Here is a 15655-nt window from a genome sequence, read left to right as displayed (position 1 = left end):
CTAAAAGTAAGCCTGAAGTGACACGCAACGTGTCACCATATTCTTTGTTTCTTTTGCATTGCATCACCTTCCAGTTTTACTACCCCATTAACCCATGGGAGCTGGATCCACTATCATGGACCTACAGCCAATATGGAGACGTGGTGTGTTAATATCGTATGGACAGCGCCGTTGGGAGCAAGTTGACAGAAAATAAAAGCTCGAGTGGAACTCAGCGGTTTTTCTAAGAGCCGTGACCACACACATTTACTTGTTCCTCCTGCAGCTAACTCTGAAGAATACAGATGTTGGAATCTGTGCATGTCAGTAGGATTGGTTTCTGATGACAACATGCGTTTTATTAATAATTCTGTTAAGCAGTATGTGTTCAGTACACTGAAGTCAGTGAAGAAAAGGTCATGCTGGGTCTGAAGGATGCAAACAAAAAAGAAATGAATGAAAATAGGACTTGGCAAGTTGCCAGGGTAGCATGGCCTATTTCTGTAAAAGTGAAAATTGCTTGGAGTAGGAGCTGGCTGGAGACTGTCGACAGCAGCACCTTGTAATTTTGCTCAAAGTGCCCTTAATTCCCTTTTGAATTGTTTTAAGCTGTTTGCCAGATGAACCACTGTATTGGGTTTGAATCTGGAGAGAGGATAAATGACAAAGGAAGCCAGAGGAGAACAGGCATCTCCTTCCCTTTGCAAAGAGGTGAAAGATGTCAGTGTGTTTGGAAAAGAGTGGGACACGAGGAAGAATGTGTTTGTAGATAGAAGAGGGCAAGAGTGTCAATGAAATGTTAGCCATAGAAATGCAGATCTCTTTAAATATAAAGCAGAGCAGCTTGAGTGTTGGTTGAGAACAGTGATGCTCTTTGGACTTTGTATGTGAGTGAGATCCAGCCCCAGAAGGGAGTAGGCCTCTGAGCAGGGAAAGGTGGAAACGAATGTGTGCGCTAAACTATAAGTTTACAACAAAACCCCTGCAAATCTCTGAAATTCTTTTCCTACCGAGTTCAACATGTGGATCTCGGTCTATTAAACATCAAGTACTTTTGAGTTGGTAAATGTGCATCTGAGAAAGGAAGGGCTGAGAGAAACTGTGGAAAGGGGGCAAATTAGAAGTGATAAATGGTTGTGTCAGGAAAAAGGTGATATGTAGTTATAGATGTCTAATCCTCTCAAGAGAGAAGGGCAACATGTGTATGGGAAAAGGAGGACTATGAATGAGAAAAGGAGCGAATGAGATCATGTCAGTGGATGGAGGTTGATCAGGTAATGATATGAGGGAAAGAGCTTATATCAAGTATTAATGACTTTTGCCAATGCAGCATCTCATGGGCACAGTGTGAGCTCACCAGAGCCTTGGACTGAATAGCAGTCCCAATGGTTGAGGATTAAAATGACATTTGTAAGGATCTCTAAGTGGGGATGTGGAAGGACTGGAAGGGAGTACCAATGTAGAAGATCCTTCCTCAGATACAAACCCCAGAGAAGATATTCTGCAGAGGTAAGGTTGAGGCAAGTCCACATTGGTTCCATAGCCAAGAGAGCAGATTGTGGAGACAGCCTGAATTTCCCTTGCAGACTCCATTTCTGTTGTGTGTGTCTGAAGCTGACAAACTCTCTGGGGTGAGGACAGTGTGTGGAATCCACTGATGCTTGGTGAGAGCTCACAAAAAGGGAGATACATGAAGAGCTGTGACAGATTGTTGGGTAAAGAGAACCAGGCATGGCCAATTTCATGATTTGGTGCATGACCTGCTTTACCAGGTAAGGAATGTGCCAGCCAACTATTGACATAACATCCCATTCACACACTGTGTAAACATGCTCGCCATCAATGTCCAGGACACTGTGCAGCACCTCCCACAAGCCTAGTCCTTCTGTGAATTGTCATTCCATTTCCTGGAGGACAATCTTACATGAGTGGATATCAAATTTGAGTTTGTCACGTTTGTGAAACCCAGAGGTTCAATGCTGGTCAAATAGAGTCCAGGTGTGTACTTTTCACGTCGGAGTTTTAATCTACTCAGATTTTGCAAACTCCAATAACGCCGATAGCTTCCTTTTCAGATATTTTCCAAATCACCCTGTCTAGGTATGTTATCATAGATCTCTGGAGTAGAACCTTAAGCCAAGGTCTCCTGGCTCAGAGGAACGGACAGTATCACTGTACCACAAGATGCACTAATCTTCTCACATCCCCTCCCCCATCCCCATTATGTATTCCCAATCAAATGCTCACCCAACTATTCTTCAATTAAGAAATAATCCTCCCCCTAGCTCCATTTGGTTTCCAGTATCCCTGTCAGACCTGCGTGGATTATAACAAGTGTACAGTGACATTGCTTAGTGCTTTGGTCAGACCATGTCTTGAAAATTGAGCTTAGTTCTGATGATCAAAACAGAAGCAACAACCCAGATCTTGACAATGTCGTGAAGAAGAACAGAAAGTCTTATTTCTCATGGCAAAGGGTGGAATAATGAGGAAATATTTCAAAAAATCCAACTTTTCAGCTTTGAAGATGTCAGAGGAGTCCTTTTGGAAATATCAGGTATTCAGGAGATTGGAAATACGTAACTGGAAGGACTGATTCGAGTTAAACAACAAGGACAGAACAAGGAAAGGTAAAGGACATATTAGAATGGGTGTCCCAAAGCATTTCTTCATACAGAGTGATTAATAATTAAATGGTCTCAAATTGACTGGTTAAGGTTAATATTAATGCAAAAAGCAGTGGGGTGTGGGACTGTAGGTTTCCATATGTTCCTGGAAGAGAGTTAATTGGTTCCCTGATTGTGTCGTCATTCGGTTTCAAGAAACACCCATATGACCTGGAAGTCACCATGTGGTAGAATAGTAAAACAGCAAAGGGTAAATAGAAGGCTAATTGTATTGTTGTCTGTGTTTTCTATTTGGCAGTTTAAAAATTTAGAGCATCCTGAGAATTCGGACAAAAGGGGAAAAACAAGATAATCTCTGAATGGAATGGTTTTTTTGCTTGGCAGTTTTAGATCGAAGCTTGATGCTGATGGATGACCAGAAGAATAGAGCAGAGACTATGTGATGTAGCTGGAAAGAACAAATGGTGGGAAAAATGAAAGATGAGGAAATGTGAATTGGACCTTGTGGTAGCTCCAACGCTCCTTGAGATCACCAGTTTAAAGGTTTCAAGAAGGGAGTCTTTAAAGGTTTTGTAACACCAGACTGTCATGCTTTGAGAGAGACAGGGTTTTCAGATGTGTGCTGTGTTGTTAGTAACTGACTTCTTATGGAATAAAGATGCAGTCAAATGCATCTTGAGAGCTGAGATTTTGGATGATAAATGAGAGATCCTATGAAATGAAGAATGAGTTAGAAAGAGTGTGAATTGCATGTGGCGCCACATTTGTGTGAGATGTAATGCACACAATTTGTAATATAAAAAAATTCACCCACAATCTTTTGACAGTATCTTCCAAACCGACAACCATTTCCAGCTAGATCGACAAGGGCAGCAGGTACATGGGAACACCGCTAACTGCAAGTGCCCCTCCAAGCCATTCATCATCCTGATTCGGAACTATATCGCTGTTTCTTCACTTGCTGGTTCAAAATCCTGGAATTCCCTCCCTTAAGGGCATTGTGGGTCATCCCACAGCAGGTGGACTGCATCAGTTCAAGAAGGCAGCTCACCAGCACCTTCTCAAGGACAATTAGGGACGGGCAATAAATGCTAACCAGCCAGTGACACTCTTATGAATAGAAAAAAATATTCTGCACCTGTTAGTTAATGTGCAAATAATGTTCAGTTTAATTGGTTTGTTATAGTAACAGTTTTCAAAAGTGATATCGTGATATATCAGTTTTCTTTCTAATAGTTCAGTAGGGAGTGCTTTGTTTTAAAAGCTGTCAGTCTCCTCAGGAGTTATAAGCACACTCAGAAAATACCCTTCCAAACCTTCCCTTTGTTCTATTTGACGGGTCAAGGAATGTCGAGTATGAACATAATTGGAGGAGGAAAGTAGATTTTCTCAGTACATGATGGAAAATGAGAAGAATGGTGAGAATTAAGTCTGGATGGCAACACTAATGTTCTTAATTTACACGGTGCCACTGAGCTCCCATTACCAGATGCTGCAGTAACAATTTGCTTTTATATAATATCTATGACAAAATGAACAGTCCTAAGGCATTCCGCAGGACATAATCAGACCAGAAGTAACACTGGGCCAAAGAAGGAGTTGTTCGGATAGATAGATTAAAAAATCGGCCAAAGAGTCAGGTCTTTTAAAGGTGGAAAGAGGAGTACAGAATGGAGAGGTTGGGTAGGGAATTCTGCAGCTTTAATGCCTAGATGGCTGAAAGAAAGGCCATGATTGGTGGGGTAAAGGATGTAGAGGGTTCAGAATTGGGAAAGCTTTTGGGTTCTCACTGGCTTGTAGGGAACGGAGGAGGTGACAGAGACAGGAGAGGTGAGACCATGGAAGGATTTCCAACCAAACTAGGAGACAATGCAGGTCAGTGAGCACAGGAACAATAGATTTGTGAGTCATGGTGCAATGTAGAATATGGTCTTCAGGGTATTGGAATAACTCTTGGAGAGGTGGGAGATCATGGGAACATCTGAAGGTAACATGAATGTGGATGAGGATTTAAGCAGCAGTTGAGCCGAGACATTAGTGGAGCTGAACAATATTTGTGCAAACTGTACGTTTTGCGGTGTTTTACCTGTTGATCTAGTAAGCTGAGATACCTCTTCCTGTTTTGTATTCCAGCACCTGCAGAGTTTGTACAGTACCCACAGTCCATATCCAGGCCAGTTGGAACCACAGCCATTTTCAACTGCCTGGCTCAGGGAGAGCCAATCCCACAACTTACTTGGCTGAAAAACGGGGAAATCCTCGCCCCCAGCGGACACATCAAACTGAAAAACAACAACAAGTGAGTGCCAGCCGAAAGCAGTATGCCATTCACAACCTGTTACTTAAAGATTGATTTCAGGAATGCCCCTTATTCTGTAGCTATGCCCCCTTGTTTGTTTTAATTGCCCACTATTAGAAACATCTCCTCAATATCTACCCTGGAAAGCTCCTTCAGAATCTGGCGTGTTTTAATAAAATCATTCTTCTCAACTCTAATGAATGAAGGTCAAACCTGTTCTAACATTCTTGATAAATCAACCCCTCCATCCCAGGAATATGTCCAATGAATCTCTTTTGAGCGATCTCCAATGTCACATATCTTTTTAAATACAGGGACCAACACTGTACAGAGTACTCCAGGTGCAACCTGACCAACACACTGTAAAATTCTAACAAAACTTACCTGTCTTCAAACTTCAATCCCCCAGCAATAAAGATGAAAATTCCATTTGCCTTTTTAGTTACTTGCTGCACCTCTGCAACTTAACATCTTGTGTTCATGCAAAAGAACATTCCAATTCCTCTGTTTTGCACTAGATACTTGATCCTCAAAAGCTATTTTTTCCGTCTATTATTTTTACACCCTGACTATATGTCTTAAACCATTTATTATTCTTAATCACCAAAATATTTAACCTGCTTGATGTAATTTTAAATGTTATTCTTATTGTTATTCTTCAAAACAAGTATGTTTTCTCAGTTACAATTCAATCCACAAGGGACTGATTTTAGTATTCAGGGTAAAAGCATTGTTGGTGCTGATTGTGTTTCCACACCCACTGTCCGTAAATTAAGACGATTAAAGCACCTAATCAGAAGAGCAGGCTAAACAAGATAGCAGCTGAGTGAATGGGTCACAGGGACATTGCAGCTAATTGTTGGACTACTTTGATTAGTTCTGTCATCGGTACCTCCTGTGCTCTGGTAAATCAGGGTGATTCCAGGTCAAGATGGAGTTGGCAGTTTTGTTGGTTTTTAATTTGTATAGTTTTACCCACAATCCCTTCTCCTAAAGACTAGGGGAGGCCAAGAGGTCCAGTACTCCCCAGGGTTAAGAGATATTTCACTAATCTGAAAGGTTCACAGTCCCTTCGATCTCTGTCACATGTGCGTGCATTTTGTAAGTCATGCAACGAACACTATTTAATTCTGGAAAGATATCCTTCTCCCAATCCTGCTATTCGAAGCAGGATTCTCTGGATTTTCTTCCGACTGATATTGGAAGGTGGGATGGAGGGGGTAAAGTATGGGAAGTCATTCCCGAATCATCTGCAAGGTAAACGCCAACTCTTGACTGTTTCTCTGATTCTGTTGCAATCAATCAATTGATTGATTTATTTTCTGTTCCAATGATGTGTACTTTGACAGTGCCTGATGGGGAAACTCTCCTGTGGGATTCGAGGCCAGTCTTCCCAACTCAAGCTAAAGCCCCTTCATTTAAAGTCCCCAATTTTATTTTGTTTTCCAGTCCCAGAGCAATGCCTTTTGAGTTTGAATCCCTCTTGCTTCTCGTGTCTCAGCCCTCTGTGCTGTGGTTCTTTTGTCTGGGGAAAGACACATCACTGGCCTGGCCTTACGACCTTCTGATAATCAGTCATGCTGATTGCCTTGTGTGCAAGCTAAGAGCCTTTGAATGTTTTTCTTTCAATAGATTGGAACCTCTTGTATATGAATATATATGTATCTCTCACTTTGGTGTGAATGTGTGCTGGCACTAGCCCTGCATTGACTTTCCCTCGGCAGCTGTCGGTCCATTTTATTGGACACAAACCCTTCACAGGCATTTGATGTAAATTACAGGAAACAGTCAGACACTCTCTATCCTTGCTACATTTCCCAGTGAGGTGCAAATGGCACTGAGCCTTAATGAGAATTTAAAAGGAAGCAATTCTAAATGTAGTGGCTATTTCAGCTCGGCATTCTTATTCCAAAGGATGATAAATGCTATAGCTGTCAAGAGTTTGCTCTCAATATCTAGCGTTGAATCGATTAAACCAACACTGAGTACAATGTCCTAGAAATGTGATGGGTTTAGGTACAGCGTGTGCAGCTGCGTGTTTAGTTTGATGGCAGGTCCTGCAGGCACTTACTAATTCTGGAAGTTCACCAGCTGCCATACTGGGCAAGTTAAAAACAAAAGCCCCCCAGGACAGTGGGCCTGAAACATTCAGGGGGCCTAGAGCCTGGTAGGAACATCAGAAACAGAGGCAAGGACAGACCACTCCATGCCTTGAGCCTTCTCTGACATTCAACAGCTGATCTTCTACCTCAAGGGCATTTTCCAGCCCTATCCCCGTATGATATCTTTCATACCTGGACATCTACCCACCCATCACACCATAAGATATAGGAGCAGAAATTAGGCCATTCAGCCTATTGAGTCTGCTCTGCCATTCAATCGTGGTTTATACATTTCCCAACCCCATTCTCCCACTTTTTCCTCATAAAACGTGATCCCCTTGACAATCAAGAACCTGTCTATCTCAGTCTTAAATATACTCAATGACCTGGCCTCCACAGCCTTCTGTGGCAATGAATTCCATAGATTCACCTCTCTCTCTGGCTGAAGACGTCCTTCCTTATCTCCAGTCTAAAACGTCTTCTCTTTATTCTAAGGCTGTGCACCCGGGTCTCTCCTACCAATGGAAACATCTTCCTAACATCCACTCTGTCCAGGCCATTCAGTATTCTGTATGTTTCAATTAGATCCTCCTCATCCTTCTAAACTCCATTAAGTATAGACCCAGAGTCCTCAAACGTTCCTCATTTGTTAAGCTTTTCATTCCTGGTGACGTTCTCATGAACCTCCTCTGAACACGGTCCAAGGTCAGTGCATCCTTCCTGAGATATGGTGCACAAAATTGTGCACAATACTCCAAATGTGGTCTGACCAGAGCCTTATGGAGCCACGGAAATACATCCCTGCTTTTATATTCAAGTCCTCTCAAAATAAGTGTCCTCATTGCATTTGCTTCCCTAACTACTGGCTCAACCTACAAGTTTACCTTCAGAGAATCCTGGACTAGAACTCCCAAGTCTCTTTGCACTTCAGACTTCTGAATTTTCTGCCCATTTAGAAAATAGTCCATGCCTCTATTCTTTCTACCAAAGTGCATGACCTCACACATTCTGACATGGTACTCCATCTGCCACCTCTTTCCCCACTCTCCTCACCTGTGCAAATCCTTCTGCAGCCTCCCCGCCTCTTCAATGTTCCCTGTCTCTCTACCTATCTTTATATCATCTGCAAACTTAGCCACAATACCCTCACTTCCTTCATCTAGATTGTTAATGTGTAAAGTGAAAAGTTGTGGCCGCAACACTCAGCCTTGTGGAACACCACTTGTCACCGGCTGCCATCCTGAGAAGGACCTTTTTATCCCCACTCTCTGCTTTCTGCCAGACAGCCAAGCTTCTATCAATGCTAGCACCTTGCCTCTAACATCATGGGCCCTTATACTACTCAGTAACCCCCTTTGTGGCACCTTGTATGATGGATGTACTTGAGGAATAAACCACTGGAGTAGAGAATTCTAAAGATTCACTAGCCATGAAGATTCAGTGAAGAAGTTCTTTCTCTTCTCAATCTTAAATGGCCTCCCACTTATTCTACAAGCATACAAACAAGGTACAAGTGTAAGCCATTCGGCCCTTGGGCCCATCATTCACTAGGCTCTCTTTTAAGTCCAACTCTACATTTCTGCATCCCTTCAATAACCTTTTATCTCCTTGGTAATGAAGAGTCTATCTATATCTTACCATAAACATTGTGAGAGTGTGTCTCTCTTATTTTAGAACCCACTCGAGCTCCCAGCAGTGGAAGGATGCTTCCTGCATCAAGATTGTTGAGCCTCTGTAAGGGTTTTGTGTATTTTAAGCTTACAGAAACTCCCTTGCTGAAATTCAGCTGCCCTGAGTGAAGCTGCCCTGAAGAAAAAGCACACAACCCCTCAGCTCAATACCTTGCCACCAGCGTGCTGTGACCCCACGGTAAACCCCCCCCACCTCCCCAACAAATCATGAAGTCTGATAAAAGGAAAGGAATTCTTTTTACGTTTTTACATCACAGGATGGTTCAAGAGCTGTGTCTCACGCATAGATAGGCCTCCCCAGTGAAGAGAGGAAATGGCTGTCTTCAGATGGAAAGTAGTGAGCTGATTCACTGATTCAATATCTAACCCAGGAGCGGGGAGGGAGGACACTGACAATGGACGTTAAAGGAGTCTCTTTGATCTCTTGTCTCACTGGAGTTTATTAATCCCATCAGGATGAAGCTTTCAATGGGAAACTCCCGGAGCTCCAGGAAGCCTCTGCATACAGGCAGACCTTTCTATTTCAAAGTAAAATGCCTTTCATTTGAATGTGGATGCCCTGATTGAAGTGTGCAGTGACGAACACGTGTCCACTCCACACAATGAAATGTTCACGTCTATTAAGTTTGTTGGGAGAGGGGCCTACACATACCTTTCATATTATAGGCTAGCACGGAAGCTTCTCAATTGTAAACTGAAGTGATCTGACAAGAGCTTTCATTAATATTCTTAGAGTTGTTTTACAATCAATGTCTGGTGTGTGTTATTTGGATTTAAGATTAATTTTACAAGTGACACAATTGAGTTTGGATTTTCGTTTATAAAGTAATGCAGATTTCTGTTGAATTCAGGATCCAGTTCTGTCAGCAATTGTTAAGTATCTGGGGAGGGATTTTCTTTTCGGTAGCTGTTTGCCTTAGATGTGGTACTTTTAATTTCTGCTCTCTTAATGTAAAACAAAATCACCATTAATGTCAGATAAAAGAATTTTGGATGTTTCTGAGACACTGACCCCCCCCCCCCCCTTTGGATTACCACAGCTGGGTCTCCCATTCTACTGATGGTACTTTAGTGGAAGATTCACATGTGAACAGGAATTGGTGGCATTATAGTGTTCCAGCATGATAATCTTCCCACTTTCACAGAGGCAGACAGTGGCATTTACTGTTCCGAGATCCTCCTTTTCCCAAGGCTGACAATATCAAATAGACCTCACATTTTGTCTCTTACTCAGCTGTAGTTGTCATTGGTGCAGTACAGGCCAGCTCGTATGACTCCTGTTCACCAAATCACAGAACAAATTGTGTTTTCAGTGGGAAGGTGGAAGAAGAAAATCCAACGGGTAGCAGTTACAGCGGTACACTTGGCTTCAGGATGTCAGAGAGAGACATTAGCCATAGTTCCACCTCCCAGGCATTAGCTAGTATTCCCTATTAGGAAGTGTGCTTTTGTTGGCATCAGAGAAGGAAGAACCGTGCTTGAGTTTTGTACTCTCTGGAGTCCGCCATTACATTGTCACCTCAAAGGATGTGAGTGAAGTATCTGTTAGTTGCCCACACCCATGGAACAATACTCTAGTCTGTGCCAGTGCTTCCACTCCAGTGAAAAATACTGGCAAAGAGGATATTGAACAGTGAGACACCATTCTAATAATCCTGATTAAAAGTCGCAGTCAAAACTGTGGGCTCAATCAGTTAGATCTGTCTCCTGACAGTTCAGCTGCACACTCATAGTCTTCTCCAAAAGTAAGTTCTGCAAAGCACTTTAACTTTTCAGATAACACCCATTTGCAGAGTTTGGCCTCAGCATAAACACCTGGAGTGCACCTTATTTATTTACCAAGATGAGGGTCTATGTCAGAGTCAGAATACTCTGCTAAAGATTGCTTTAAATAAAGCTGCACTTATTGTCTGTTATAAATCACAGATTAACCCAACCCATTAGCTTCCAGAAATAAACCAGTCTGTAAATGCGGTAAAGGGCTCTCACTATTCCATCAGTTCTTGCAGTGTTGTGTGGGGGAGTTCTTCCTGGACAACGGAAATGGCACTCACAATTTACTGAGCATTGTGGAATCTCACAGGCTCCTGAATCGGACAGGCTCTGACTCGCAACACATACTGAAGTATATTAAGAATATTCTCACATGCTTGGTGCTTGTGAAATATCTCAGTTTGGCTGTCAAAGCCCTCAGCCACTCTCTCAAACTGTCCCCTTCCGCCCAGTGAAAAATGATTCATGATGTTTGACCTCGATTGGTATCTGAAGAAATCTTGATGAGGAATGTAGGTATTCATTGCTGGCTACTTCAAGTTTGAATCTCTCCAGTTTATTGCCTCACCCATAGCCCAAACCAAAAGATATTTGATAAGGTAAAGTCAGTTCTGCGAGAATGCATGTTTCTAAGGTGCGAATTGGCTTTAATGCAATTGAAGAATTTAGTCCGTTATTTGTAGAATACGAACTTTTCTTGCCTGTGTTGGCTATAATACGATTCCGGCTCCAGTAGTTTAAATGCAATGGCTAATGTTCGCTTTTCTTATAATGCGAGATCGCATGAGAACAGAGCTTTCGCGTTATATTAGAACAGACTGTGCTGCACATGTTGCTGGTTAATCAGGTACGAGTGAATGGTATTGGAGATAGTCTGTTAGCATTGATAGAGGATTGTGGTATACTGGTCGTGTCCCTACCTCTGGCATCCAGAGTTCAGTGGGTAAGTCAAATGGAATGTTGGTCTTTATTTCAAAGGGATTGGAGTATTAACAATAGGGAAGTATGGCTAAAACCTGGCATTACCTCGATGATTATGAACAGTTTAGGTCCCCTTATTTAAGGAAAGATGTGCTGACGTGGAGGCAGTCCAGAGAATGTTCACTCAGTTGATCCTGGTTATAGAGGAATTGCTTTATGAGGTTGTGTAAGATGGACTTGCACTTGTTGGAGTTGAGAAGAATGAGAGGTGACCTTATTGAAGCATTAAGAAAGATTCTTAGAGAGCTTCACTGGGTAGATGTGCAGAGGCTGTATCCCCTTTTGGAAGAGCCAGACCCCAAAGAGGACATAATCTCAGAGTAAGGGGTCACCAAGTTAAGAATTCCTTGAGTTAAGATGAGGGATTTCTTCTATCAGTGGGTGATAAATCTGTGGAATTCTTTACTGCAGGGGCATGCCAACCAGAGTCATGAAGAATATTCAAGGCTGAGATAGATTTGTAATCAGTAAGGGAATCTGGGAGCATAGGAAAAAGGCAGGAAAATAGAGTTGAGGGTTGTCACTGGAGCACACAAGATGGACTGATTTGCCTACCTCCGCACCTACATCTTAACTATTTTACCAGTTCTAATGCCTCTCCACCACTATCCATCTCTGGGATTCTCCTTATGTGATTCCACTTCCAGTATAGGTTTCTCTCCCAATAATCATCCAATCCCTTGGCCTCTAATCTGGAAACATGGCCTCAATGTTTAAGATGCATTCCAATGAAACTCTTGATATCTCTCCCTGCTCTGTGTTGTATTAGCTGACTGCACTGATAGTAGGGCCTTCACAGTTGCCTTTAGCAGCCCTACTTTAAATTGGCCAGGATTTCCCCAACAACAATTTGCTTTTCAATGGGGCTGCTAATAAAGATTCCCCTAGCATTGGACGAATAGACTGCAGCATTCAGTCTGAAGGCTCACACAAGATAAATAATTGCACAAGGTTGGTTGGTGCCAATGGAACTGTACATAAAGAATAAACATCTTCAAGAGCAGCAGGGAAAGAATTAAAGGACAAAAGAGGGAAATTGATCAAGGCTCTGTTTTGGTTTGCAGGTTGTATGATGCACTTTGATGTGATTTTCTTTCTTTTCCTAGTACGCTTACAATAAATGGAATTTCTCCGGAAGATGAAGCAATCTATCAATGTATTGCTGAGAATGACGCAGGATCGACCCAGGCCAGTGCACGGTTAACCGTGCTGTGGGCAGAGGGGCTTCCAGGACCCCCCCGGGAAGTGAAAGCTACAGCTCTGTCTGCGACAGCCATTCAGGTGTCCTGGACTGAACCGTCTGAGAATACGCGGGACATTATTGGCTACGTGTTGCACATCAGAAAGACTGCAGGTAGGCGACTGAGTCCCTGCTTTTACATTACCCATTTGATTCAGTTACTCAGTTTATGTAGCAATGCCATGGGGAGGCATAACCAATGCAAAATGTATTGGTATATCCAGCAAATCTTCTGTGCACAATCATTGCAAGACAGTTCATTAATCATTTCTGAATAGTTTCAAAATAAACTTATCACACGCTTTTCCAATTTTCCCAAATGTTGTTTATTTTTCTTGGATGTGGGCATCCCTGGCTAGGCCAGAATTTGTTATCCATCCCAGTTTGTCCTTGGGAAGGTAGTGGTGAGCAGTGTTCCCTCTAATTTTCATAGAATCCCTACAGTGTGGAAACAGGTCATTTGGCCCAACAAATCCACTCCGACTTTCCGAAGGGTATCCTACCCAGACCCCTTCCCCTACCCTGTTACTATGGCTTTCTCCTGATTAATACACCTAGCTTCCCTGAACAACCCCAATTCACCTGACCTGCATATCTTTCGACTGGGGGACGAAACCGGAGCGCCTAGAGGCAACCCACACAGATACAGGGAGAACGTGCAAACTCCACACAGACAGTCACCCAAGGCTGAAATCGAACCAGGTCCCTAGAGCTGTGAGGCTGCAGTGCTAACCACTGGGCCCACCCCACTTTTCTTACTGGCTGAGGCCCATGCATGGCAGCCACATCCGGAACCTGAAGTCAGTGCCCCGGCAGGTGTGCCAACACCAATGGCCGTGCGTGGAACTTTAATGTGGCATGCACACAGCTGCTCAGCTTAAAGACAATGTTGGTGATGATTTGCCTTCTTGAACCACTGCAGTCCACATTGATTTTTATTCATTCCTGGGACAAGGATATTGTTGGCTTGGCCAGCATTTATTCTGGGGACCTGGGTTTGAACGCAGGTCCCCAGAACACTACCTGGGTCTCTGGATTAATGTCTGCTAAATACCACTAGGCTTTCACCAATCAGAATATCTCAACCATCTATGATTTCTCTAAAATGTCGTGTATCTTAAAAACATCCACAGTACTGTTAGAGTTTCAAGGTTTTAACCAGTGACAGTAAAGCGTTGGTGATAAATTTCCAAATCAGCATGGTTTCTGGCTTAAAGGGGGATCAGGCAGTTGTGGTGTCCCTGTGCAACATCTGTATATTCTGTCCACAGGGAAGGACTCATCCAACTCCTCAGTATCAAAGACTTCTGCATAAAAGTCCTGTCCATTGATATTTTTAAAATCAGTGTCTCTAGGTCCCAATTTATTTGTTTTTGTAACTGACCAAACCTCTGCCTTCAGGTTAAGGTATATTCTGCACTAAGCTGTCTGTGGAGTGCGTAATATAACTAGTAAAATCCTTTGCAACCCTTATTCTTCAGGGTGAACTATACAAACCAAAAGAGTTGTTCTGTTCTGAAATTAGAAACTGCAAAATATTTACAAGTGAGGAAAAGACATTCACGTCTCGGTTTGTTTGACCAGACGGGTTAAAGTTTCCCTATCACCAGGCTAGTTCTGGTTTCTCTTCAATATTTAAATCATTTTTAGAATATGTAGCTTGCTTAATTTTTTTCCTTCCGTTATGCATCTACTGCCCACATTACATTTGCTCTGTTGTTGCATTGCACACATGTGTTTGACACATACATTCTGTAGTTTCTAGCACTGCCTCTTGTCACTTCACTTTCCCTTAACAGTATCCCCCACCAAAACAAAAGTTCTGGTATCATCAGCAGATTTCCCCGTTTGATTGAATTTCTGAACCTGGGTCACTGTGTCAATAAGGAACAGTGGTGAAGTCAATACTGGGTTACCTCTCTCAGTATTTACTCCCTTTTAGATGAAAGCAGTTTGGTTTCCAACACTTCGTGTCATATCTTAATGAGTCCTAAGGTTTACTGCTAGTATTTTCTTTGTAGGATCTTTGCTAAATGTCTGTTTGAAGTTCAGTTATATCATGTCCTAAGGCATTCTGTAGTTCCTATTTCCTAGAACAGGTTGAGAAAGTTGTTAGACTGGATGCTTGCTTGTAAATCTCTTGGATAATTGCTGTCTTTCTACGTTATTGTAGTGCATCTTGATTTGGTGCTATCAGCTATGAGACGTGCCAGACCTTGCCTACCAACAGACTGCAGGTTTTCTGATTATGACATTAAGTTCCAGTCTTATTTCAAAGGCTTTAATTTGTGGAAAGTGGCCCTTTCTCCCCAAATGTTTCAGACCCAACTTAGGCATGACCAATTAACTTGTTGAAGTTGATTGTCTCTTGACTGATTACTGATGTAGAGTAAGGCGCAGAGTTTGCCAGGCTGTGCTTCCTGATCATCTTTGTTGGTTTCGTAGACCCAGTTGAGATGGAGTACCAGGAGGCTGTGAGCAAAACCACCTTACAGCAAGTGGTAACTGATCTGCAGCCATCGACTGGCTACACTTTCTATATAAAGGCTTACACATCACGCGGTGCCAGCAAGCCATCTGAGCCAGCTACCTGCAGCACACGGGGCGAAGGCAAGTAGCACCGAGCGAGAGTATGTGATCATCTCTGAGACACACATTGTAGAACTCGGAATGTTTCACTAACCTTTTGACACAGAAATATTTTATTTTGCATTACTGAGGCATGTCGGAATTGCAGCTATTCAAAGCTGAGGTTAAATCCACAGTAGTTAAATTCAATTTAGGATTGTTCACAAGGAGACCTGAGTGAGCTTATTTTCACTTGCTTCATTAATGTTGCTGCTGATTGAAGTGATGAGGTATTAAATGTTTCCCATTTTCAGGCCAGGCCCTGGAAAACCTGAGGACAGGTTTTTTAAAACTAAGGACAGGCTTGGAATTTGTGGAAAATTGTTGAACTGGAA

General features: G+C 42.6%; 1 protein-coding gene across 2 annotated transcripts in view; it reads left to right on the top strand.

The window, feature by feature from the left end:
* The window catches only part of igdcc3 (immunoglobulin superfamily, DCC subclass, member 3), a 118065-nt gene that overhangs the window by 91180 nt on the left and 11230 nt on the right, over nt 1-15655 (top strand). Inside the window, exons 7-9 of one of the 2 annotated variants that reach the window (XM_043677044.2) lie at nt 4740-4905; nt 12559-12806; nt 15138-15302. In XM_043677044.2, the coding sequence (XP_043532979.1) occupies nt 4740-4905; nt 12559-12806; nt 15138-15302 (579 nt within the window). The remainder of the gene's footprint in view (nt 1-4739; nt 4906-12558; nt 12807-15137; nt 15303-15655) is intronic. The other variant, XM_087981242.1, reaches the window with a different exon arrangement.

The sequence above is a fragment of the Chiloscyllium plagiosum genome, unplaced genomic scaffold (assembly GCF_037043375.1).
Source record: "Chiloscyllium plagiosum isolate Xiang-an unplaced genomic scaffold, Cpla_swu_hap1 HiC_scaffold_39, whole genome shotgun sequence".
Lineage (NCBI taxonomy): Eukaryota > Metazoa > Chordata > Chondrichthyes > Orectolobiformes > Hemiscylliidae > Chiloscyllium > Chiloscyllium plagiosum.
The sequence above is the reverse complement of the archived record's forward strand: the minus strand, read 5'-3'. Positions and strand labels throughout refer to the sequence as shown.